Raw genomic sequence first — 26,125 nt, 5'->3', positions numbered from 1 at the left:
CTCTACTGAACTAAAAGGAGTGGGTTGTTTTTTTTTTACCGTGTCTGAATGAGCCGTCCTGAAAGTGCCTGTAAGGCATCTGTAGTTCTGTTTCCCACTTCCAGGTTTCTGGGTATGGTGACCTCCTCAGACAGCTTGGGCTTCTTCAAAATAAATGATCTTGTATCTGTGTGGATCACTGATTCCAAGTCATAATAATCTAAACCAGAGAAAATGGCAAATGTCTCACACAGCTTTGAAATCAACAACATACTGTAAATGGAGAGTAAGCATGAAGCTACTCAATGAAGATAAATCATGACTACTGATCATTAAAAAATGGCAAACTATTCTCTGCTGAGCAGACAAAGCTATTCAAACAATGATTCTGCAGCTTGTATACTGGCCTTGGCAAGTTTTTAACACAGGAGCCCTAAGAAATAGTAAGTATACATAGCAAAGCCCAACAGAAACAATACGCTGCAAAGCCTATATTAAAAAAAAAAACTCATAAGAAGTCGGACTGGCAATTCCTGCTGCAGCAGAAATTTTATTTACTAAAAAAAATCAGAAAATAAATTTAGTTTTTGCTAAGCGTATTAAAATATAAGATAATACTTAAAAATACCAGCCACAACTAACCTTCAGTTTTTTGTAATATATTTTCAGTGCCCGGCTCAATCTGGAGACGGGAAAAGAGTTGCCTCTGTTGGCTTCCTAAAATAAATGAAGAATTCAAATGAAGTTTCCTTCCTCTTCAATTCAACTTAGGGAACAACACTGAAGTAACTTTCCCCATTTTGGGGAACTTTTTTAATTCAACATTTTCTGCTTCTATCTCTTTCAGACTGTTTGAACAAAATCTCTCCCAAATTCTATTTGGTAGGAAGTTGAATGTAGCCATTAGGCTTGCATCCTATCTCTATTTTCATAACTGCACCTCACAAAATTTAGGATTGATTTTTTAAAGATTTTTTTAAAAAGACTAGATAAATTCATGGAGCAGCCTAATCAAATTTACAATAAAAGCACATGAATCAGTGTATTTCTGGACCACATTAGCTTTACACGATTCTATCTTTCGTATAAACTATAATTTTAAATAAATCTGGCAAAAATATTTATTTTCACATACACCATTCCCTAATAAACATATTTTGCATTTATTTTTCAAGACAAGAATTGTACTTTAAAACTGAAAATAATCAAAATGAAATAATTGCATCTCTCAATGCCTATGAATCAGATTGGTTCCCTTAAACATATGGCAAGGATCACCAATTGCAAGGCCATGGACTGGTAATGGTTGGCTGCCCGTTGGGAAATGAGGCACAGAAGCAGCGGGCAAGTGCACAAAGTTAATTTGCACATGTACAGGATTAGTTTGCATGCATGAAACCACTCCCTCCCTCCCCACACTGCAGGTACAGAGCTAAAATGGTTGGGGACTACTGACATACAGTACAAACTCATTTCCTTCCTACCCCATTTCCATGCTCAGAAATGTTATCAGGAGAAGGGAAGGGGGTTGTCTTAAAATTGTACTGATGAACTATCTCAGAACAGTGATGCTCTGCAATGAGAAACAACATGCTAGATCACATGGATTTTTGAGATCTAAAGAAGCTTCTTTTATATCCTCCAATATAAAATCCATTTGGCACTACTTGTGTTTCTGTGCTTATCTGAGTACAGGTGAATTATTCTGGATGTGAGAAAAAGGTTGAAATATCTTCCTTTAAAGAGTGCATCAGACAAGGTTCCACTACAATATCTCACTATCTAGGTATAATTGAGCTTTCTGATCACTTGAGACTATGGTGCCATATTCAATACTACCTGGAATTCTTCCTAATGTCTGTTCTCTTGGCTCTTCTTCTTGTATCTGAGAGTTCACTCTGCTTGGCTGATTCTGCCCATGAATTACTTCAAGGAGGACTTCTTCATGGGAAGTTCGAGTTCTGGGAGCCACAGGAACTGTCTGCTTTGGTGGGACTTTCCATAAACCAAAACAATATGTTATACAAAGAAGCAAACAATGACAGGTATTTTATCCCAAATTGTGATGTTCTAAAAAATTCTGCTAAATTTAGCCCCAAAATACAGTTCTTAACTAGGAAGACTACTATTTTCAAGATACTCTGAATTTTCAGTATAAAAGATTGGGCTATCCAATGTGCGCATACCCATTGTGCTGTGGAATCATTCATGTAATTTGCAATTTTGACCCAGCATCCCTCATTATTGGCTAAGCAGGCAGGGATTACTAGGAAATGCCACTGTTCACACAGCATACTAATTGGTTTATGGAGATAACCTTTATAGAAATACTCTGCTTTACTAACAAAAGAGAGGTTAGATTAATTCCAAACAGACTTAAATCTGGTTTTGAGAACTTCTTATCAAGGTCAGTTGGTAAGACTGAGAGAGGCTGCTTAATAGTGAAAAAAGGTAGAAAGGTAGTAAGAAAGAAAGAAAATAAAAAATATAACATGTGGAAAAGAAAAAAAATCTCCCAGCCAGTTTGCAGAACTAAAACACATGGTCATCTTTCCAAAGGCCTCAGAGGCCTTTCCTCTAGACAACCTTAATTATCTTTACCACTGCAATGTGGTTCTTTAAACTGCAAGTAACTTTTGAGAATCTTTGGTCAAAAGTGGACAATCAACTTATAAATTATATATTGAAGATCTGAGAATAGATCAGCACTAGGAACTTATATTGAAATTGTAATAGTTTAATTTTTATGACCAAAGAATCTGGGAAATGTAAGTCATAATCAATATAGGTTTCATCAGCTTTAACTTAAATACTTTTCTGAAAAAATATGTTCTATTAATCTATTATATAAACAAACTTGAACAATTGTTTCCATGTAACAAATCGGGCTTTGGTTGCATTTGCTTCATGCCAACTTACAAGCAAATTTTTGCTTGTAAAAAGGCTATTATGGATAAGAGATATGGGCTAAAAAAAATTCAAAAGGATGGTCATGTTAATCTGATGCAGCAAAAATCCTGTATCACTCTAATAAAAACTAACTCATTTTGCTCTAAGCTATCTTTTCACCGGATGTGGAAAGTATCATTCTACATTCACACTTGCATAGAAATCATTCAGAAATTGATCTACCTGTAGCATAATTAGTTGTCTTTGTCACTGATTCCTGAGCTTCGGATATAGCTTTCAATATTAAATTCTTATTAGCTTGTTTGGAAGGTGGCAGTGAAGGCCTAGATGATCGAAATAAGACAGATACAAAGGTGTTAAAGTAATACTTCCATTTTTCTGACATATTTAATTTTTGCCACATTTCATTTAAAAAAAAAAGGGTGGAAATCCATGGAGATACATTAATAGTCACCCAACTCAGTCTCTCAACCTTGTAAAGTATGCTACATTTCACAGTCACTTTATCAACTTTATCACTTTATCAAAACTATTATCAACAAAATCTAGTATAGACAGACACCTGCTTTCTGCAGAATATATGAATCTAAATCTACAGATTCATACCAGAGGCCTACCCAGACTTTAAAATAAAGCTACCATCATATAAATATAATTATATATTAATTATTAATTGTATAATTCAAAAATATGTATTTTTAAAAAAAGAGATCAGTACCTTCTTTCAGGTTTTGCAGGCACAGACACACTACTTGAAATGCCTCCCAGTCGCAGACCGTAGTCATCTTCCTCTTCTTCTTCCTCTCCATCATTACCGAACCGTTTCACTTTGACTACTGAACTTACAACTGGGAGTTTTCTCTTCCTCAATGTTTCTTCCTGCAGGTAATAGGATAATATTTTATTTGATAAATCTGATCTATCAGTGAATGTATTTCCCGGCCAGGGTAACTTCCATGTAAATTATACTTTGAAGATTTATGTAAAAGAATTCCTGATTTTTCACAAGTCAAGCACTTTTTATTTCTTTCCTTTTTATTTCCTTTCTGCAAACTACTAAGGAATCCATACAGCACGACAAAACAAAAGAATATCACACAATATGTTCTGAGAGCAGTTTTAGGGAGATACACAGTAGACAACAGTGTCTGTTTAAGTATGTTTTCATATGTGTGCAATTGGGTATGTATGTATGGAGAGGGAGGGAGAGATTATTATACATTTACTATAGACATAAAGAGCACAAAGTAGCTTAAAACAATAAAAATACGATAAAACCAAACTAATATATTTAAGCAACCTTTTCAAGATGCCAACAGAAGATTCAAGAACAAGAAAAAATCAAGAATCCAATCCAATTTTTAAAATATAATGGAATAAGTAATAGAGGCTTTACTTTCACATTGATTGCAGCATGTAATGGGATGTTGGCTCCCTCATAAAACTGTGTTTAGCACATTGACAGCTGCTCTCCATAAGCTGGTGGAATCATGACGAACTTTGAGAGATTTCAAAAGTTTTAAAGAATCTTAAACATTTGCCTTTAATATCTGTAAGGCTAAAAATATTTTTGCACCTTGGGAACTCCAAAATGCAAAAATAGCTGATTTTTTTTTTTGCCTCCCCACCTCATTGTGAGGATTTTCTGGGGTAAGAGTGCTGATGAGTTATATGTAACCTTGGCTTAAATTTTGCTTCCTTTAAAAAAACAGTGGTAATCACCATCAAGAAGGCTATTGCTGGCCCTGATCAAGTAATAAAAGTCTGGATAGTACTTTATAAATTATAAACACGCGAAGAAGCAGCAGATTTTAGAGAACCAAGCTCCTTTGTTTTAAGCAAATTATAAATATAACAATATAATCAGATTTGGACAGAGTAAAGCTGTGTCCAAACTTCCATTTATTTATTCATTTTGAAGAGGGAAAAAAATTCTAGCTTTGTTTTGCACAAGCAATAGAGTAAGAGTAGAGTAAAAATAGTGAAAACTAGATTATATTGGGGGGTATGTTTATTGATTTTGTTTAGATAAATATTTCTATTCCACCTGTCATGTATTCTATCCCAAGGCAGCATATAAAATGAAATTTTCTTATTCAGGAGAATAATCAGTTCACATTTGGAATACAGATTCTATATGTTTATTTTATATCCCCACCCTTCCTAATGTTGCTTCCATACAAAATATCGAAATGAAAGAACATACAGATTGACAGACGCATTACTCGATATTCTAGCACTATTTTTCCATTAATATTTTTTATTCAACTTTTATCTATGGAGATTCTAAGTCATCCAGGTCATGATTATCTCAAATGTGCTTTTTCAAAAGGCAACTGGACCGTCAAAGTCCAGTTGTCTTTTGAATCAAAGAACTGATTATCTTTCAGAACTGAAGAAGCTTCTTGGATGAGAAGCAAAACGTCTTTGAGGAAAAACAAAGAAAGTCCAGTTGCCTTTTGAAAAAGCATCTTTGGGATTCAACTTACTAAGTAGTGTTGTCCAACTCTTTTCTGAACACACATTCAAGCAATTATGGATATTTTAGTTGGATGCATCTGGAGGGCAACAATTTTGTTTCAAAGCCTTAGAATAATTCCCTGTAGATCAATTAGTTCAATTCTCTATCCTATGCTTTGATATATCACAGCTTATAATCAAAACAATGCCAAATAATTGGCAAGAAGACAAATTATATCATCTTTCCATTAACTCTTTCTTTTCTGCTGTTTTATCTTTCCAGGTTTTAAGGCAAAAATATGGACAGGAATTTCATTTTTAATGTGTGCCACTGTGCTCACAATTAAAAAAATGACAATAAAGGTTATTTCATCTTATCTTTTGGCATACAACATTACTGTGCTGGACTTTCAACATTCAGCACATTTATATCTCCTTTTTTCTTTAAGGAATTAATATAAGCATATATATATATATTTCTGCATTTTATCTCTATGGCAGAGCAATGCAGTATACTGAGGAGAGAGGTAATGTTTAACCAAGATAAGATTGATCACTATATTTGTAGAACAGGATTTGAACAAGAATTTGAATGAGTCGTCCTCATTCAAACTAATCACAATCAGTATTGCTTAAAGTCAAGTACTGTCAAATGTGGTGCTCAGTGCTGGGGATGATGTTACATATATAAAGACTGAAACACAAATAAAAAATGTTTAGTGATAACTCATATCAAATATTTAAAAATGCAGATACTCAAAATATCTACAATGACAATAAGATAACATTCAAATAGATTTGAATTTTATGTAGGGTTTCAAAATTCCCAGAAATCTGAGCGGATGATTTATTATCTGCCTTTAAAAAGTTACAATGGAGAGAATAAAAGATAAAAATTAGGAAAGACAAGAGCCAGCAAAAGATTGTATGTGTGCTTTTGTGTATGAATCATAAAATGCAGCTTACATAGCAAGTTTTTAGAACAGAATCCCATATATCATGCCGAAAATCTTCTCTCTAGCATATTTCAAATATTTGCATGTATATATTAACAAACCAAAGGGCTAGAAATGTTATTTTCTAAAAAAAAATAAGCTAACTAATTCTCAAATTCAAAATCAGTGTTGTGAACTCTATTCAGTATTAAATATATGATTTCAGTTATCGTAAAAAGCTCTACCAATATCCTAATCATTTATCCATTATTAACGCCTCCTAAAAACTTAAGAATATGATGACTCCTGGTCATACATCAAGCAGGTATAGAAGTCTTCAGTAACAGTATATCCTTAATTCAGGAAAGGCAGAAATAACTATCATTCTGGCAGACCAAAACAATATGAGGTTAACTTGCTTTGATAAATACTATTAAGAGAATTTGTTTTGAAAAAATACAGGAATCATATATTTTATCAACAAAGTGCTGCTGTTTGTATTTTGTGCTAGAATTCCATTCCTACAACAATGAAATTTGATTCCTAAAAAACATATTACCCCATCTATAACAAGTGAAACCTGACAACCTGACAGATAAATCAGTTCCAAATAAATCAGCAGTTCCAATTTTTTCCTTTATGTGAAACTACACTGGTATCAAATGTTTTTAGTATTTCCATAGAAGACAGCTGTTAGCAATGCAGTGTTTGGGGATACCTTTGACCATATAACGCTCTTTCATAAAACCTCTGAAAGACCCCACACACTTAGAAAACACTTTAAAGATTAGTAAAACCTCACAGGATTTTAAGTGAGAAAAATAAAAAGAACCACTCTCACATGATTTGGTTATTAAATTTTGTAGGGAGGGGACTTCTACTCTGGAGTACTTACAGTCCCATCATGGACTATCCAATGGGAACATTTGAGAATATGACATTATGTACTGGATGACTTTTGTAAAAGGCCCAAAAGGTTTAAAATCTAAATTTGATAGAGGAAGAAACATTAGAAAGGGAGAGGCAAGGGGATCAAGATATGAATATCATTTATTAATTTTTAGGTTTCTCAGTGTTTCAACCTGATGTACAAAGATGAAAATATATGACAGAAAAATAAGGCAAAGTACAGATTGTAAATGGCAACAATCAGCAACCAGAAAATACACAGTAGACATTAGCAAACACAAGTATCAACTAGGAGACCCTAATTAAAAATACCCATGAAATAAAGCAAACTGAGATGGACGCTTCAAACCCAAAGCTGATGCACCTTTCTCATACTAATTCCACAGTTTAACAATTGCATCTCTGTGAATGGAAATGCCTCAGAAATGAAAGATATTGCACAGATAAACAAATATACAATATGAATAAATATGTAGACAAATTCAATTTTATATGTAGAGGAATAGCCGCTAAGAAAAGTCAGGCCCATGCTATTTAAGCTAAAGCCTGAAACTAAAGCTGGAATAGATCAATAACCAATGAAATTTGTGGACTGCCAAACTAGAATACCAACTACACCTGTTTCTTGAGATGGTGATGCATGCTTTAGTTATATCCCAATTTGAATCACCGTAATAGTTTTGATACTTCAACTAGCCCATAATGATGGGACTGGTCACAGGAGTTAAATTACAGTTCCACTCACTTTTAGTCTGTTTCTGAGGCTATGATGAAGCCATTTATTATTAGCCATTTGTTATTATTAAAACCATGAGAAGAAACTCTTTTCCTACCTCATATCTTCTGAGATTGTAAGAAAAGGCCTTCTTGGGGGCATCCTCAGGCTTTGAACCCTTGCCATCTTAGATTAAGCTAGCATCCCCCTTTCTTCTCTCCCTCCCAAGCTATCTGATTTAGGATCAGAATTCTTTAGATAATTTTTGGGATACTTCTGGAACTGTCAGATATATGTGGCTTGAAGAAATAATGGTTTCCTGACTACTCTGGAATATTTTTCATATACCTGGCTGGCAATGTTCAGTAGCACATTTTCCATTCAAACAGGAATGGCAGCTATGCTTAGTTTTAATATGTATTATACTTCCCATCTAAAGCATCAATATGATGTGCAAGATTCCATTTTATCCTCACAACAACCCTGTGAGGTAGGCTGAGAAACAGTGATTCATAAGGCTTCTTGGCTATGTAGACAACTGAACCACTGACACGAATAGTGGAATGCAGCAGTGCACAAAAATAGTAAGAGACCCAACAAGAGTTTAAAACTCTAATTATATATGTCACACTGGGTAAGAATTGTCCATTCTTGACTGATTGTACTCCATGGTCTTATAGGAGAAGATTATCATGAAAAGCATTTCCTAATGGCAGAATGTATGGAACCATTTGATTTAGTATTAATCAGCAGAGTTTGTCATGCTGGAATTGTAAAAGCATTGGTCCCAACCAAGCCAATGGCTAGAATAATAAAATTACAACATCTATTTGTTTTAGACTAAAAACACATACCCCACAGACACTTTTCACCTCTAATCCATAAAGCAACTAGAGCCTAGATGCCACAAAGTTTACATGCCAGTCATGAGATATTTTTGACCAACATTGCTATGTTTAGAACAGAAGACCTCAGGTATCCATGGAGATCTCTGTTTGTTGAGTACATGTTAAATACTGGCATAGCTTGGACTCACATACTTACCTCACTGCTAATTTTATCAGCGTTCCCTTTTGAAGGGGGCTGGTAACTCTCGGCCAAGCTGTCAAATACATCTGGATCACAAAGGTGGATGGTTTCCTGTGACCTATCACCCTGTACATTAAGCTGCTTGCCAGTCTGCAGGTTGCCTGACTGTGGCAACCTCTGCAAGTGAACACTGCCTTCAGCATTTCGACTAGCGGGTGGACGGTAGATTTCAGCTGTTGGTCGCGAAGAGCCGTATGTTACTGTAACCAGAGGCTTCTTCCGAGGTAACCGATTCTCCTGTATAAAATTCAGATCTTCATCAATGAGATCATCTGGTTCAGGCTTAATGTCAATCACAGCTTCCAAGGAGGATAGCTCCCGTAAAGGTTTTACAGTTGACATTAACGGGGATGGTGACCCATCATGACTGGGCTGCCTGTGGAGAAAGTGGGTGATTAACTTTGTCTGCCATCTTTTAAGAAACAGCTTTGCAATAAAGGCAATGAGAAAGCCAATAGCAAAATCTGCACAAATATAATTTACAAATTCTGTACATCAATTGTTCATCTTAGCTACTGACATGGAGTAAAAAGGCAACAATCTAATCTACAAAGAGCATTTATTTAATTTGACATTAGGGGGATTCTCCATTTTTCAATTATTTCCAACTGCTCTCACAACTATGGTATTTGCAGAGGCAGGTTCCACTAAGTTTAATTTATTCTAAGGAAGCAATGACTAACATAGTACTTTCTGATGCTTCCTTGGAACTTGCCAGGCCAAATATATTCTTATGTCTCTTTTAATTAAAAAAAGATAAAAACTAAAACTAAACAAGTAGTAGAGTTAAAAACTAAAATAAGCTGAGGTTAGTAGGTGAGGGAGAAAACAAGGCAAATAAAAAACAAATTCACACTGGAGTATACATACATATGAACATGAATATGTATGTAATTTTAAGGAGAAATACAAGAAAGACAGCTGTCCTACTGTTATCTTCTATCCATAACATTTCTAAAGATGAAAATAAACGTTGAGGAGAACTATTCATAGCATTCCTAATAAATGCTGAACAAGGTTACCGTATATACTCGAGTATAAGCCGAGTTTTTCAGCCCATTTTTGTGCTGAAAAACCCGCCTTGGCTTATACTCGAGTCAGATTCCCTCTCAAAAAAAATGGCGTGGGGCGAGACGCCGCCGCCGCCGCCACCACCTCCTCCTCCCCAGCGGACTGAAGGCAGCTGGGGCTAAGCAAAAACCAAGTGGAGCCGAAGGCACCTCGGCTCTCGTTGTTTTATGAGCCTGCGAGCCTAGAGCTCAAAAAACGCGAGCCGCCGCCACCACCACCACCTCCTCCTCCTCCCCAGCGGACTGAAGGCAGCTGGGGCTGAGGAAAACCAAGCGGGCAGAGCGTCGTTGCTGCCCCATGAGGGGAGGGCGATTCTGGGCTGTGCGATTGGGGGACTTCGTGGCTTAACGCGGGATTTCTGATCCCCTTACACGTGGATATACCGCGGGTTGTTTTCTTCCAAACGCCCCACTAGCAGAGAACACTGACTTTCATAATGAGATCGCTTTTCCAAATTAATTGATTCACTTATGATCTCTCTCTCTCTCGGAATAGTCAAGCCCTTTCCAGCAGGCGCAATTCACGCTGCCCCTTTGCACCTTGCAAATGCAAAATCCCGGGGTTTTGCCTTTGCAAGGTGCAAAGGGGCGGTGGATCGCGCCTGCTGGAAAGGGCTTGACTATTCCGGAGAGAGAGAGATCATAAAACGGCTCTTGCTTTTTCTTGCAAGGGAGAGAGTGACTCCTGCCTACCATCATCATCATCATCATCTTCTTTTGGGTTAGTGAATCAATTAAACCTTTCATGATAGTGAGGTCATTCCCCAAATTTCCCTTAAATCAGGGAAGAAATCAGAAACAAACCTTTGGACTGAGAATAAGCCTGTTCCTATGATGCCATTTTTGTTCACTGCAGTGTGAAAAGTGTGAAAAAACACACTTCTTATTCTTCATCTTCTTGTTCCCTATTTACTGGTATTTTTCAAAGAGGAAATTGTGAACATCAAACTTATTCTTAACTGTCCTAGTGAAAGTTTTAATTAGATAATAATTCCCTCCTGTGGCATTTTTAATGCCAAGAGTGAATGAAGTTAACTTGCAATTGAGTATTTATGCCATGTTAATTCATGCCATCTTGACACTAATGAAAGCAACATGCCTTTTTAGTTATATTTCATAGAAGTCTACTATTACTTCAGTGCTGTTACCATTATCACTGGGGCTGCTAAAACCTGAAGAAAATTAAAAAGTTGAAATGTGAAGTTTGCAACTTTTAGTTCTTAACTAAAACCTGGATTGAGCCTTATCCTGGTTTATTTTCTGATTTGGATCATGACATCTAGGTGAAACTTTTTTCTCACTCTGTACACTTGGTCTGTTTCCTGCTTCATAGCCCACCACCTGATTGATGAAAAGTACCATTATCAACAGAGAGAAAAGTATCTCAGACCCTTTATTCTTCTCCAATATATTGGAATACTGGAAGTCTAATATCCCAGATACTAAAGCCCATTGAAATGTGATTGTTTCTCAGGACTTCTGAGCCAAAATCCAAGCAGAGAAAGTTTGCCATGAGCACCATCCCTCAAATTCATTTCTTCTTTAGTTAACATGCTATTACAAAAAGGATTATCATGCACTTTAGCAATTATCATGCACTTTAGCAAGAGTCAATGGGTGGAATCTCATGTTTGTGGTATGAGTTTCCTTCCCCTCCCCAGGTTGGCTTCTCATTTTGGGCAGCTAAATGGCAGATAGGTACACAGCTCTCTCCATGTTCAAAATATTAGTAATTTTATTTGGTCAATGCAGGTGGGTGAGAATTTTGTATGGATTATTATTTGAGAAACACTTTGCCATGGAAAAAAATTGAGATATTAAGGATGTGAACATGTTTGATTTTAAATGTAATGCCAGTTAAGATCTAAAGTTTCCTAAGAGGACTTTCATCTGTCAGGCACTTCATCTGTCATGCACTAAAAAATTAGTTTATGGAAAGCGAAACGGTGTGCATGAGTGTGTGTGAAACTAACCTCATTTACATTTTAAAGCACTCTAGCCTGAATGAATATCCACTTTTGTCCACAAATAATATGAGTGCATGCGTACTGTTCAAAAGTTTTCAAAGTTTTTTTTTTATCCTGTTAGAAATGGATCCCAATATGTCTAATCCTGGACCAAAACAAAAACGCAGGTCATACGAAGCTGGTTTCAAACTTAAGGTTGTGTCAAGAGCAGAAGAGAGCAATAACAGTATTGCAAGTAGGGAATTTTGTGTTGACGGAAAACAAGTGAGGGACTGGCGGAAAATGAAAGCTGACTTGGAAAAGATTCCAAAGGCAAAAAAAGCTCGACGTGGTTTAAAGCCTTCATATGAAGCTCTAGAGACTGAATTGTATAAATGGGTTATGGAGTGTCGTCAAAATGGTTACTGCGTGACACGTATGGGAATTCGCTTACGTGCCCTTCAAATGGCTAAAGATGACAAATTAAAAGCACCAGGCATTAAAATTTTTGTTGTGTCAGCAGGATGGTGTACCCGCTTTATGAATAGACATGGCTTATGTTTGCGGCAAAGAACAAAGATTTCACAGAAGTTGCCAAAAGACCTTGATGAGAAAGTGATGTCATTCCATTCATTCATCATAAAACAAAGAAGGATCCATAACTTTGACCTGGGAGATATTGGGAATATGGATGAAACACCTATGACCTTTGATCTTCCTAGCAACAGAACTGTGGCAAGTTTGGGAGAAAAAACTATTTTACTCAGAACCACAGGAAATGAAAAAAACCATTTCACAGTCGTTCTGTCATGTTTGGCTAATGGAACTAAGCTGCGGCCTGTCATTATTTTCAAAGAAAGACCTTGCCTAAAAGGTCAAATTCCCACCACGAATTACAGTGCGTGCTCATATTAAAGGCTGGATGGATGAAGACGGAACAAAAAATGGCTGGAAGAAATTTGGAATGGACGTCCAGGAACAGCCTTAAAGAAAAAAACCATCATTGCTAGTTTGGGATATGTTCAGAGCCCACACATCTGATGACATTAAAAATTGGCAAAGTCTTCTCAAGTTACTTTGGCAGTTATTCCAGGTGGGCTTACATCTGTATTGCAGCCCCTAGATGTGTGTTTAAACAAACCTTTTTAAAGACCGTGTACGAAAAATGTGTATTTAATCTTCATGAACCTGTATGGGGGCGATCTGCGACTATAACTACACCAGTAACAGAATTCAGGTTTTCAAAATATTCAACTGAATTAATCAACTGCAATTTGGAATGTCATCAAACAGATTATTTATATCAACTAATGAAAGACACCCATTAGTTTTCCACTGATTTGTGATATCTGGCAAATCAATTCTTTATGTTTCATAAATTTATGTGCCATAGGACATATGGATAATACATCAGTAACAGAATTCATTATGAAAAATTACTGATTGATTTTCACAATTTCTTCCAAAATTTCCTATTAGAAAAAGTTGTCTGGTTAAGCATAGCCTTAAGAATAAAGTTTAGGCAACTAATACCAATTCCACATAATCTAGAAATTCTATTACATAGTATAATTTTAGCAGCATATATTGCTACATATGGATTATCTTTGTAGTTAATTTTTGATAACCTTGTAAAAGAAGTTTAAAGAAATTCTGACATAGTCAAATGCTACCAGATTTTTTAGGGCTTTCAAGATAACCTTCTGCGCTTAACCTACGAAGCTGTATAATGCTGATTAGATTTCCTGGCTACTGAATCAATGGGAAAGACAAGTGATCCTGAATTTAAGGTAATTTCAGTCTACCCAAAAGGGGGTTTAGAAATAAATACTAGTCATTGTTTAGTGATGACAATTGGTATTGGCAACTTGGTTATTAAGTGAAGCATAAAAATCATGTGACCACGTCTGTGCTTATGAATTTGCACAGAGTATGTATAAATTAACTGTAATAGCAAACACATGACTGAGAGACATGCTGCAGCCATCCTATATGCAGGCACTGGTCACAAAGCTTTTTTTTTTATCATAGTCATAAGTGTGAACAGTCACTGTCTGAGGCAATCACTAAAGGACTATAATGGTTAAGTTCTTCTCTTTGTTACATTAAGGTTTGTTACATTCCCAAATGAAGGTGTTTATGTGAACTATTTACATACATACATACATACATACATACGTATGTATATATGTATATACACACATATTAAATCATATTAAATGACTAACAGCTAATTAATATTAATTTCCCATAAAACAAATCATTTAATAAGTAATAGCTTAGCTGAACTGGAAAGAGAAAGTCGGGAGAGAACAAAACTTGATAAAGTTAGGTATAGATATAATTTAGGTATAGATATAATTGGATAGGAAGGAAATAAAAATAATGAATGTGTTAAAAAATAATGACATCCATTATAATAACATCCATTACCAAACAGTAAATAATCTTCGGGCTTATTTTCAAAGGCTTTTATTTATCCATTTGCGTTTCATCTTCCATTATTTTCAGTGAATTTAACATTCCTATGCAGGTTATTTGGGGAGGAGAAAATACTCAAATACAACACACACACACGGATTTTATTGGCTTTCTTTAAAAAAAGCCATGAGAGGCTTTAATCCAGTGCTTTGTTCATAAATGTGGTCATTTAGCCAGAAAGAGATACATATAAGCTGGGGAATGAACTATATGGAAAAGCAGACATGATGCTCAGGAGCAATTTCACCAATCAGAATGGGCAAACTCCTCTTCACATGATTCTTTCTGCCTTTCTTTTTGAGTACCCAAATTGTCACTCAAACCTTTTGAATTTTCAAACTGTCAAATGTGCCAACTGCCCAAAGCCAGCCTTAAAGACAAGGGTACACTAAGTTGCAGCACCTTACATTATTTGAGTAATCCTCCCATCACTACTTTATCATAGACAAACATTCCCATAATGCAGATGTACCTCAATTTAAGCTAAACAGCCAATCATAGTTTATGGATTACTCATGTGCTGTTATGTCCCACGTTTTGTCTCTCACCCCCTCAGGTCTTTTTTGATTCCCTCTTATTTCCAATTTCAAAGAAAGCCATCCATCTGCTTCCAAGATTCTAAATTGAATTTCAAAGTATGTTTGAAGTCCTGAAGCATATATAAATTAATGTATGCATGAATCACTGTTTTCTGTATTGGTTGCGATGGAAAATAATGTTTGTCACTAAACAAGAACAGAGGAGAAAATACACAAGGGGAGAAAACACAAACACAAAGCTTCAGTTTTCTGGGGCATTATACTTGAGGGAATCTAAATAACAATAGCTATATTTTTAAAGTCTACTTGGTAATTTTATGGTGTAGTTGAGATCTCAACCAGAAATGTTGTGATGTACATCTGTTCATCTGCAATGTATCACTAGCTCCTAATAACTCAGTGAGAATCTTACCGAAGAGCAGCAGCTCTCTGTTCCTGAGAACTGGTAGAAACTCGGAAGTCGATCCTTTCAGGTAGAGAACTTGACACTGTAAGAGGCTGTAGGATTTCTTCTCCAGTCCTCTCCTCATTCCGACTTGATGCACTTTTGCCAGAAGAGAGACTGCTCTCAAAAATGTTAGGTTCAGAAGATTTTAGATTTGTGGGCTCTAGAAAAAGAAGTAAAATTGGTTTCACCTCAAAATTAAGGGTGGTATTTATAGAGAACTGCAAATTGCCTTCCACTGTGGATTCAATAAAAATATATCTGCTCTTATTCATACAATACAAGAAACAATTTGTAAATTTCACATTAACACTTTTTATTGCTCTTCTTGCCTAGACCATTGTCACCTTGTCTAAATAAATTTATCAATACTTTTTGAGGAATGCCCAAAATTTATATCAAAGTATGTGCACACATTTTTTTTTCAAGTTATCTCAAAGATGTAATGTAGCCTTTACATACCTGTAGTTACAGACCGAAGCTTATCTAAGACACCATGAAGCCTGAAAAATAAGAAAATATTTTAGTAAATTTTAAATGACAACAAATGAACTCAAGACCCAGAGTTGCATGCAGTTGCTGAAGGTCCAGAGAAACTGTCACCAAACTGTGTTTTTTATTATAAACTTGGAAAAGGAGTCACCATATTATCTGTAATTACATTGCAAGATATTTTAAATTTATATGAAATCAAATCTAAATTCATTCTGACCTTTTTTATCCTAAACCTGCCTATTTTCTGGAATATGGCTCCAAGTATACCATACAAAGATGAAATATGGTTCCCAGCTGCTCAAAACATGTACACTTCTTGTTTAAATAAAATTTCTAAAGGCACTGTAAAAGGGCTTTCTAAAGATAATGTATATTTAAATTAGTATCTAATACTTCAATAATCTTGTGTTGTCCTGTACATTTTAAAACATATTTATAGGAAGAATGTCTGTAAACTTTGATTTTAGACTCCAAAATCATTATACTTCCTCTGCTTACCTTAAGATTTATTTTTCTAACCCATGAAAATAAGTAGATTGCTATCCACTGCACTGCATCCTTTTCAGACTAGCGTGGGGAATAGAAAATATTTAGAACTGCACAGAAATAAAGTGAGTCTACTATTGAAAAAATAGAAACCTATATCTTCTCTGTGTGGTCCCTGGGGGAGAGGTTTATCTTGTTTTTGCAAGTATCATTTTTCTCTTGAGCATGCAAATTATAATATCTCCCCATTCAGAAAAATATGTATTTTTGGTGTACGGTTTCAAAGACAATCTGAGAAGAATAAAATATTTCAGTGTAAGAATTCTTAATGTAAAGATTTTCTCTTTCTAGAAGAAAACATTTCATATTCAACACATTTCCATTTTTCAATTCTTTGCATCAGAACAATAGCAAAAATTGACCTACAGAAGAAAAAAAAGTAGGAAAATTTTTTCCTCCTCCCTTCTCCACATGGCTTTTCATCTTTAAGGATTATTTTTTGTAATGCTGTAGTGCTGTACTATTTTTGTGCCTTTTAATAAGCACATATATTGGTACATGGAACAGATGGAAGATACATACCACACAGTAAATCTCACAGTGTTGCTTCCTAGAAAAAGGGAAAGATCCTCTGTCATCTGTTCCTGGCTCTTCTTATTGGCCACCATGACCATAATGTAATCTGGCAGTTCTTCATCTGATTTAAAGAATAGAGAATAAATCTAAAAATTAAATGTCAAAGCAACAGCTATAGAGTTTTATCTACTTAATCTCCCAATAGGTTAATCAAATTATTTTCCCATCTTCATTCTATGAATGTGATGCACAGAGACCATGAAGAAAAAACTTGGTCTTCAACTTTCAGGGAACAATGGTGGATTGAAGACAACTCCATAACAGCAGAGCTGATGGCCACAGCGAGAAGAGGAACTGATGAATGGATCACTTCCTTGGAACTCCTGTCCTAATCAAGAAGGCTAGGATTACCCACAGACTGTCTCCAGTGGTTTTTACAGCTCGGAGAGTCTCCGTAAAATCACTCTGCCTAAGCCACAGTCCAGAACCTTCAAATGAACACTGGATTTGCCTACTTCCTCTCAACTACTTTAGGAGTTGCTTATTAACAATTTTCTGGCTGTTAAGAACCTTCTGAAGGGCAGGTTTCATCATATTGGGTGAATTTCTTTCTATCTCGTATTTTAATGGATAAAAAAGTTTTATATAAGTTTTAAGGTTTAAAAAGAAAAAACCTTAACTTTTACAAAACAGCAAAAGGAGGATTAGAATGTTGACTTTTGGAAGGGTTCTAGATGGACTTCAAAGGATATTTCCTATGCCCATGAGGATATTCAAAATTTTGTAAAAGAATATCTGAATATTGTAAAATAAATTGGAAGAAATATTCCTGTGGGAAAGTTTTGCTGATTGGAAAATAAACATATATTATATTTTATCCATATCTTAAATTATTGTACATTATTACAATTTTATTTTGGATTGTATTTTATTACTATTTCATCTTAAATCGTATTTTGTCTAGATTCCATTTTAAACTGTATTTTATCAAGTTCCATTTTAAATAGTATTTTATCAAATTTCATTTTGAATTGCTTTTATTAAATTTTAGTAACAAATTGTTGCTGGACCTTTGCATTTTGATATAGCCCAAGAGCTAATCAATAAAGACTTATCACATATGGAAAAAAGGGGAATTTGAAAGTTGACTAGAGGGAATCAGAAAGAATTAAAGATTACAATTAAAGAGAGCCATTAATACAATGGATCAATATTATTCAACTCTAGAAATTAAAACTGCCTGGGAACAATATACAGTCTCTCAGAAATTATCTACAAGCTTGCCTGAAAAAATATATGTATGTATGTATGTATGTATGTATGTATATATGAGGCAGCTAGGCTTTGTGAATATCAAAAATCTATCAGATGCTGATGGGCTAACTGCCCACAATGTATTCTTTGTAAATATAATTCAATATAATTCATTTAAATTTTATATATTATTACTTGGTTGATACTAGTAGCTTTAGATACTCTTACTTTGATGTAATTTTAGATGCTATCATATTTAATATAATTTTGGTATTTACATTATAATTTAATTTAGGCTGTATTCTGAATCTCAAGTATACATGTTAGCTGCGTTGTTTTATAAATGTATTTTAATTCGGTCTTAAACTTTATTTTGTTTAGCATCTGTATTAGCAATAGCAATAGCACTTATATACCGCTTCATAGTTCTTTACAGCCCCCTCTAAGCGGTTTACAGAGTCAGCATATTGCCCCCAACAATCTGGGTCCTGGATGGAAGGCTGAGTCAACCTTGAGCCGGTGAGACCCAAACTGCCAAACTGTTGGCAGCCAGTGATCAGCAGAAGTAGCCTGCAGTACTGCATTCTAAACACTGAGCCACCACAACTCATATTGGTCTATGACTGCAATAAACTGAATTGAATTAGATGTGAGAGGATATATAAGAAAAACAAATTTTACTGTATAAAACAAAGACTAATTACTGTTAATTTGAGCATGAATTTGAAAATGCCAGCGTACAAGAGTGATATGGAAAAGGATGTCACAATGGATTTACATTTGCAACCAGCTGACGTCTTACTAACTAAAGGGGACATATAAATAATAAATCAGAAGAATGATTTGAAAGGTTTTTTATTTTGGATTTATGAAAAGGATGTGTTAAACTACTGAAGCTGTTCCTGAAAGCAGACAAAGATAAAATGATAAGAAATTAACTGATGGGATTAAAAAGCAAGCTTTATAAAAGTAAACTCTAGGAATATAAAGTGAATTTATTTGACCAGGGTTAAAATGTATATGTTGTGGTTCCTACTAGCTATTAATTGAACTACTTTTTGATTAGGACTGAATGACAAGTTGTTAAAGATCTGTTTATAAAGGAAGAAGATAATTCTTTTGCTTTATTTCTTAAAGAGTTTTGGGCGTTAACGACTTTGCCCGAAAAAGCTAAGGGGCGTATGTACAAATAAAGGTTTCCGGATGGTGGGCGCCCTTGGCTTTCCTTGATCCGGGCTTCATCCCGCCCGCCCGCCCGCGGCGAGCCTTCACGCCCCTGGGGGGGGGGGTGGGGTTATTAATTTTGGCGGCTCTTAGCCCGGTAAACTAAAAATTGATTTAATTGATCAAGATCAAAACATATGTGTTATTAATTTTTGGCAGCTCTTAGTAAACTTCGGCTAATTAGAACTAAAAATTGAAGTATTTTATAATTGGATTATTGGTAAGATATGGGAAGAAGAGGTAATTTTTTTATTGAAATAGTAGAAAAGCTATTAAGCTACTGAAGCTGTTTAAACTTATGTGGAGGGAGAGGGGAGACAGCTTTTATATATCTTTTCTCTTATTTTCTTTTTCCTATCCGCACTTTTTTTAAAAAAATATATTTTTATTAGTTTGTATTAGCATTTTATCTTTGTATTGTAAATTTTAACAAAGTTATTATTTAAAAATTGCTCTTCAAATAACAGTTGAACCATTTTTTTTCCAGATCAATCTGTCTGCCAAACAAGACCATTATCTGAAGCCTTTCTCAAGTGTCACACCTTTTTAATGATAGCTTTTGCAACTTTGGAATGCTTTCCATTTTTTGTTTTCCTAGCTTTTTAAAACTGCTAATGTTAGCGTCTCAGTGCCTCTTTTTTTGAAAAGAATGCTGCTAATGTAGTTTACATGTTTTTTTTAAATTTTCTATTTTTATAATTATTTTCTAGCTGCCCTAGAAAACAGATTTATGCAAGAGGAAAATACAAATCTAAACAGCCTGCATATCAATATAATATTTTGTATATTTTCTATTTTTACAGCTAAAATTATTATCAAACTTACCAACGTAAGCTCCTAGTTCCTGTAGCTTTCCCTTTATAGCACTCTATATGTACAGGACAAAAGGGAGAGAAAAAAGATCTTACTTTCAAACCATCAATATTCTGAAATTGTTTCAAACATCTAAAAAGCAAAATGTTAATGTTTTTTTCAAGAGATCCTATGAATAGCCAAACATTTTTAAAAACTTTATAAAGCATTATATCAATACATGTGATAGGCTGTACATGTTCCAAATTTTTTTCAGAAGTGCTCTAGTCTAGGCCTTGCATTTTTTTTTGTTATTGATTAAAGTATACCAAGTTTTCTTTGGACTTCAGTGCAAGCCTGAAAGAAAAGTAGCAATTGTTTTAGAGTTGGATTAACTTTAATGAATAAACTCCTTAAATCAGTCTCATTTTTTCCACACTTGCACTGAAGCCTGAAAAGAGCAAGTTGCTTTAATGAACAGCAACCCATACACTATGCTCATGTGAAGTTTAAAGCACTTCTTCTCGTTTGTTTTTATAAAATGCACAACCCCGACTGCATGCCAGTTTTAGAGAACAGGTTCTTCACTTGAAAAACTCATCTAAAATTCAGCACAAAAAAAAACTAATAGAAGATGACAAGTGGGAGGGCAAGAATTCATAGGATTCAATCTGCATGCAATGTGAGGCGGTTTTTTTAAATGATGTGTTTAAGGCGGAGATATACCATGAAAGCTGTAGCATTTAAATTAAATGTTTTCCTTTTTGGCTCAAAGATGATCTAATGAACATACTGACCTAGTTTATACATCATATTACGATATAATGCAGTCTGCTAGGATTTGGCTTAACACGATGCATAAATTAAGCTCCTATAATAATCTAACCTAAACTATAATAAATTATAAAAGCAGAGAAAGGTTTAATGTTGTCCTATGTTGACAGTGCTAAATTGCATATGATAATCAGATTATTTTATAAACTGATACAACATTTTGGAAATATAGTATATATCAGCTGAGTATTCTTAAGGTTAGGAAAAATTTAGGGAGATGTGTCAATTAAAACCAGTTATAAAATAGTCAAATGGCATGATAATTAAGCTTTAATAAATCAAGCTTTAAAATATGAACTATAAGAAATACATAGAAATGGGTCAAGAAGGAAAAATTAAAAACAGAATTCTCAGCTGCCAAAGGAGATAATATAATCACTTATTATCTATAAATTAAAAGTTCTGCAAATGAGATAAAGCTTGTGATATAAGCAGCTGATGGCCAAGTCCCAGAGTAAACAGACTAATACCGAGAGACTACAAAACTTCTGAGATTTGAAGAGCTCCCCCAGCCAAGTGAGCGCCTCCTTGATTAATGATTATATATTATTAGCAAGGAATATAATAAATAATATCCTAGATAGAACTCAGATGACTAAATGCAAATGTAGATCTCATCCTTGGATTGCTCAATATGTCTCACAGATTCTGCAGTGTAGAATTGTTCATTTTGAAATACATAACACACACACACACACACACACACACACTTATAATTCTGCCTTAATTTTGTGCCTAACAACTCTATATACAACATATAGAACCTGTGCAAAACTTATCCACAGTGGATCATGGTATGCAGGCATCCCCAACCACCCCTCCCTAGAATTGCATTTGCAACCCTTGAAATATGTTGAGTTCACCCTGCTGAATTTCTGTGGGGAGAAAATGGTAATAGAAATAAAAGGCTTCTTACAAGGCAGAAGATTCTCAGATCCATCCCTAAAACTAAAATTGAGCACACATAAAACTTTCCAGCTCTACCCCTTCAAGTGATATCATCACACCTTCAGAAAGCTTCTGTGGCCTATCAGCAGGTTAGAAAATTGAGTTATGATTTTCAACCCAGGGGAATAAGCAGGGGCTTATTCCTGTATTGAGACCTTATGTTTTCAAACTCAGACCACAGTTTAAACTAAGATGGAGCACATATATTTGCTTTTGATTCCTGTGCACCATCCATCACTGAAGCCCCAACTGAGGTGGTGGTAGTGGTAAATAGAAAAGGTGCTAACCCATAGTTATTTCCTCTTGTCTTCAAACACAGCCAAAAGCAACTACTAAAATCAAAGTTGCTAAGGGCAATATTATGTACCCTTCTAGAAATTCTGAATATTTATACAGAGGTCTTTGTCCAATGGGATTAACCAGCAAGTAAATATGCAGACAAATGCATTATTATTGTTACCCATTCTGTAGGTCTTGCCTAGGCTCTTTTGTCATGTAGAAGACAATCCAGAATTTGCTTTATGTAGATAAAAATTTGCAATACTAAAAACATATAACCTATATAATCCACATATTTAGGGTATATTTCAAGGAGAAATAAAACCTCCATTTAATTATATATTCACTGAGCACTGCGTCCCTTTCATATTTAAGTGTTCTGAAAACACAACTCCAGCATAGGATTACATGGTTTAAAAATGAGAAGTGGGTCGTGCTCCTTGCACACTTTACATAAAAGTGACTGCAAATAGGCTTTCTTTCAAGTAATCCAAGTCAATTAGATTGAGATGGGTGGCTATAGAAATTGAATAAATAAATCATGCAAAGAATCTCACTGTTACATATTTTTCCTGACAAAACTTCCCACCCCTAAAACAGGATATTCTACACACCTACTTAAATTAAATGCTTGAGAAATTACCCAAGGTTACACTTTCAGATACTATAGTAGAGTAATATAGTATAGTACAGTCCTGGACTTCCAATCATTCATTTAGTGACTGTTTAAAATTACAGCAGCACTGAAAAAAGTGACATGTGACTGGTTTTCACATTTACGATCACTGCATAGTCACATGATCAAAATTCAGGTACTTGGCAACAGGCATGTATTTATGGCAATTGTGCTGTGATCACCATTTGCAATCTTCCCAGCTGGCTTCCAATAAGCAAAATAAATGAAGGAAGCCAAGTCCGCTTAACAACCGTATGATTCGTTTAACAACTGTGACAATAAAAATCATAAAATGGGATGCAAATCACTTATATCACATCTTATTTAGCACCAGAAATTTTGGCCCCAATTATGGTAGTAAGATGAGACTACCTGTGTTTTGATTTCTATGCTATTCACTATATTAACAATGGAAGACTGTTAAAATCTAGTTTTTCCCTTAGATGGTGGATCAGGAGAGGAAGTGAGTCTGGAATATGTGGTTTTATGATGGAACTGTTATGGTCACCAAACCAGAAAGGTTGGGGACCGCTGCTACTGTACTAAAGAATGGTGCTGTGGTTGTGCTTCTACATCCTCTGAAGCACTTTTGGAAGATCAAGTCCAAAGCATTGCACAATCCTAAAACTTACTTATTTGATATGAAGTTAATTTCAAGCAAACAGCTTTCATAATGTTTTATAAGCTGACTAGAGGGATCTGTATGACTGAACTGAAGAACACATTTTTGGAATTGTGGACTATGATGAAATTGGACTATTGTTATTTCTGAAGAACCAAGTAAACTAATCACTTTCTTGATTGAGCCACATATCCTAAATTAACTGTCCATGAAAAGTTTTTGTTAGATAAGATTTTGATTGTTCATACTCAACAAATATGTTCAGCAAATGAGACAGAATTAAATACCCATTCCTGCAGCTACCTAAAGAAAAATAGTAAGAAAAAAAATACAGGCAATCCTTGAGTTATGACAGTTCACAGTGACTGTTCAAAGATACAAAATAATCAATTTCCCAAGTATTTACAATACAGCCCTAAAATTACGAATGTTGCAGCACCACGGCAGTCGTTCACCTTTATGAACGACTGCAAAGGCGCAGCAACATTCACCCTGCTTATTTCCTCCCCCTCCCTGGCTCCTCACAATTGCTTCCTCCTTCCCATCCTGCCACGCTGGACAATTTTGCTACCTGTATCCTTGGAAATGTTTTGTGTGCTGAGAGTGAAATGTTCTGAGGGCCATGATCTCGTGCAACTTCAGGCCACCACTCTCTGAAAAGGCAGATGAGTGTGATTTCAGTGCTTCAAAGCATCCCAACAGCTTGCAAACATTTTGGGCAGAAACTGGAAGTTTCTGGGGGCTATGATCTTGCATGGCAGAGAGGCTGGAGAGGAGACAGCTCGCTAAATCTTCGCAAGGTAAGTGACCCAGAGCAGCAGGATTGGGGGGGGAGCAATTGTGGGGAGCATGAGGTATCTCAGTGGGTCAGGGGAAGTCTTGGGTGGTCTTAAGCAGGTGGTCTGTTCCATTACTAGCCCCCCCCCTGGCCTTCTCCACCTTGAGTGAGATACCTCATATGCATTTAATCACTTGCACATTCAATTAGTGAATGTGGGGTGAAAAGCAGGGAGTTTTCATGTTCATTTTACGTGATTCACTCCAACAAATACTCAGATTAGGAATGTACTTGGCAGACTCCATTACATTCGTTAACTCAAGGACTACCTGTAACTTTCTAGGAATTCAAGTGAACAAAAGGAGCAAGATTTCTTTGAGCATAAAATAAACAAAGAAAGCCTTTGCCATTTCTTACCAAGTAAACTTAATTACACTACATGGACTATTTTGTTCTTTAACAATAAAGCAAATGAAAAGATCCCTGCTTCCAGGTTACTATAGATACCATGCCAAGAGGATTTCTGTACCTTTAGGAATTGCATAGAAGAAAAAATTATGCTAGGTAATTAGAGAAAATGAAATAGAGCTTTTCTTATCACAACAGCATGATGATATAATTCTGGAATGTGACAAAATCAAAAGCTTTATTTGACTAGAAATATATCCCTTCACTATTTTTCTACATAGCTACATTTATATCAACAGAAGTATTTTCCAAATCAGTACTAATATGTATGGATTTCCAATTTACAAAATATTTTTAAATAAAGAGCAGAATTTATACATTTACTTTTATAGACATTGGTTATCCATTCAATTTTTTTTATAAATGATTGTATTTTGATCCAAAATTAAAAAACAAAACAAAATAAATTAAAAAACTTATAATTTGCTCATTTATCTGGAATTATAGTCCTATAAACATTTAAGCCTATTCACAAACCTTTACAAGTACTGAGAATCACAAGCACGTGAGCAGTTGATTGTGCAGTGACCAATACCTCCCTCCTTTTTCATTTTCTAACTTCCTGTCAAGCACAAGAACTAAAGATCTACACTTTCATTTGCTTGACACACAGCCCTCTCAGTATACAATAGAATGAAGAACTAGATACACATTCAAGTAAATATGAGTACAGCACCTTTTCAGACTTCCTTGCATAATCCATGGAAGTTTAAAAGTAAAAAGGCAAAGTTTGTGCACTGGAAAGAACAAATATATGCACCCCAATCCCTTGGGCCTTTATATTTGAAAGAATTTGTGAAATGGGCTTCATTTGTACACCAAATAAGAGTTTTGCTGGAATAATATAAGAACATTCCAAATTAATGCAAGTCAATCTGATCAAATATTCTGTTCCCACAATAAATTGCCAATCGTATGCCTTGAAAAAGCCAGCCAGACAATACTCACCTGCTTGTGCTCCCCAGCCAATGACCATAACTCTCTATAGATAGATAACACTGTTTCTTGTGGTGATTATCTTTTTATTTTCCATTACATGCTAAGTGAAGCATTACTTTCATACATTGTTTTTCATATTTACTAAAGAACTGTTCATTATTCAAGGCTGCTAATGATATTGTAGGCTAATATCAATGAGAAAAACTGTCCTTGATTACTCTCCTTGCACCATAAATAATTCTGTGTATCTCTTCTTTTTAGTAAATACTATGAAAA

The 26,125-nt window shown here is 35.1% G+C and overlaps 1 protein-coding gene and 1 long non-coding RNA gene across 5 annotated transcripts in view; one reads left to right on the top strand and one right to left on the bottom strand.

Annotated features, from left to right (window-relative positions):
• ZC3H14 (zinc finger CCCH-type containing 14) overlaps positions 1–26,125 on the bottom strand; it is a 33,971-nt gene that overhangs the window by 6,436 nt on the left and 1,410 nt on the right. For all 4 annotated transcript variants that reach the window (XM_026679161.2, XM_026679163.2, XM_026679162.2 and 1 more), the window contains exons 2-11: positions 20,339–20,381; positions 17,042–17,156; positions 15,941–15,981; positions 15,446–15,641; positions 8,953–9,373; positions 3,608–3,768; positions 3,112–3,212; positions 1,819–1,974; positions 622–696; positions 40–199 (exon numbers count right to left, since the gene is read on the bottom strand). In XM_026679161.2, coding sequence (XP_026534946.2) covers positions 40–199; positions 622–696; positions 1,819–1,974; positions 3,112–3,212; positions 3,608–3,768; positions 8,953–9,373; positions 15,446–15,641; positions 15,941–15,981; positions 17,042–17,156; positions 20,339–20,381 — 1,469 coding nt within the window. The remainder of the gene's footprint in view (positions 1–39; positions 200–621; positions 697–1,818; positions 1,975–3,111; positions 3,213–3,607; positions 3,769–8,952; positions 9,374–15,445; positions 15,642–15,940; positions 15,982–17,041; positions 17,157–20,338; positions 20,382–26,125) is intronic.
• LOC148133452 (uncharacterized) lies at positions 10,950–11,969 on the top strand. The gene is made up of 2 exons (XR_015746820.1): positions 10,950–11,067; positions 11,829–11,969. It is a non-coding gene; the product is annotated as an uncharacterized LOC148133452 (long non-coding RNA).

Source organism: Notechis scutatus, chromosome 1, assembly GCF_049901735.1.
Source record: "Notechis scutatus isolate UNSWTSFEM ecotype Mainland chromosome 1, rNotScu1.2, whole genome shotgun sequence".
NCBI lineage: Eukaryota > Metazoa > Chordata > Lepidosauria > Squamata > Elapidae > Notechis > Notechis scutatus.
The sequence above is the reverse complement of the archived record's forward strand: the minus strand, read 5'-3'. Positions and strand labels throughout refer to the sequence as shown.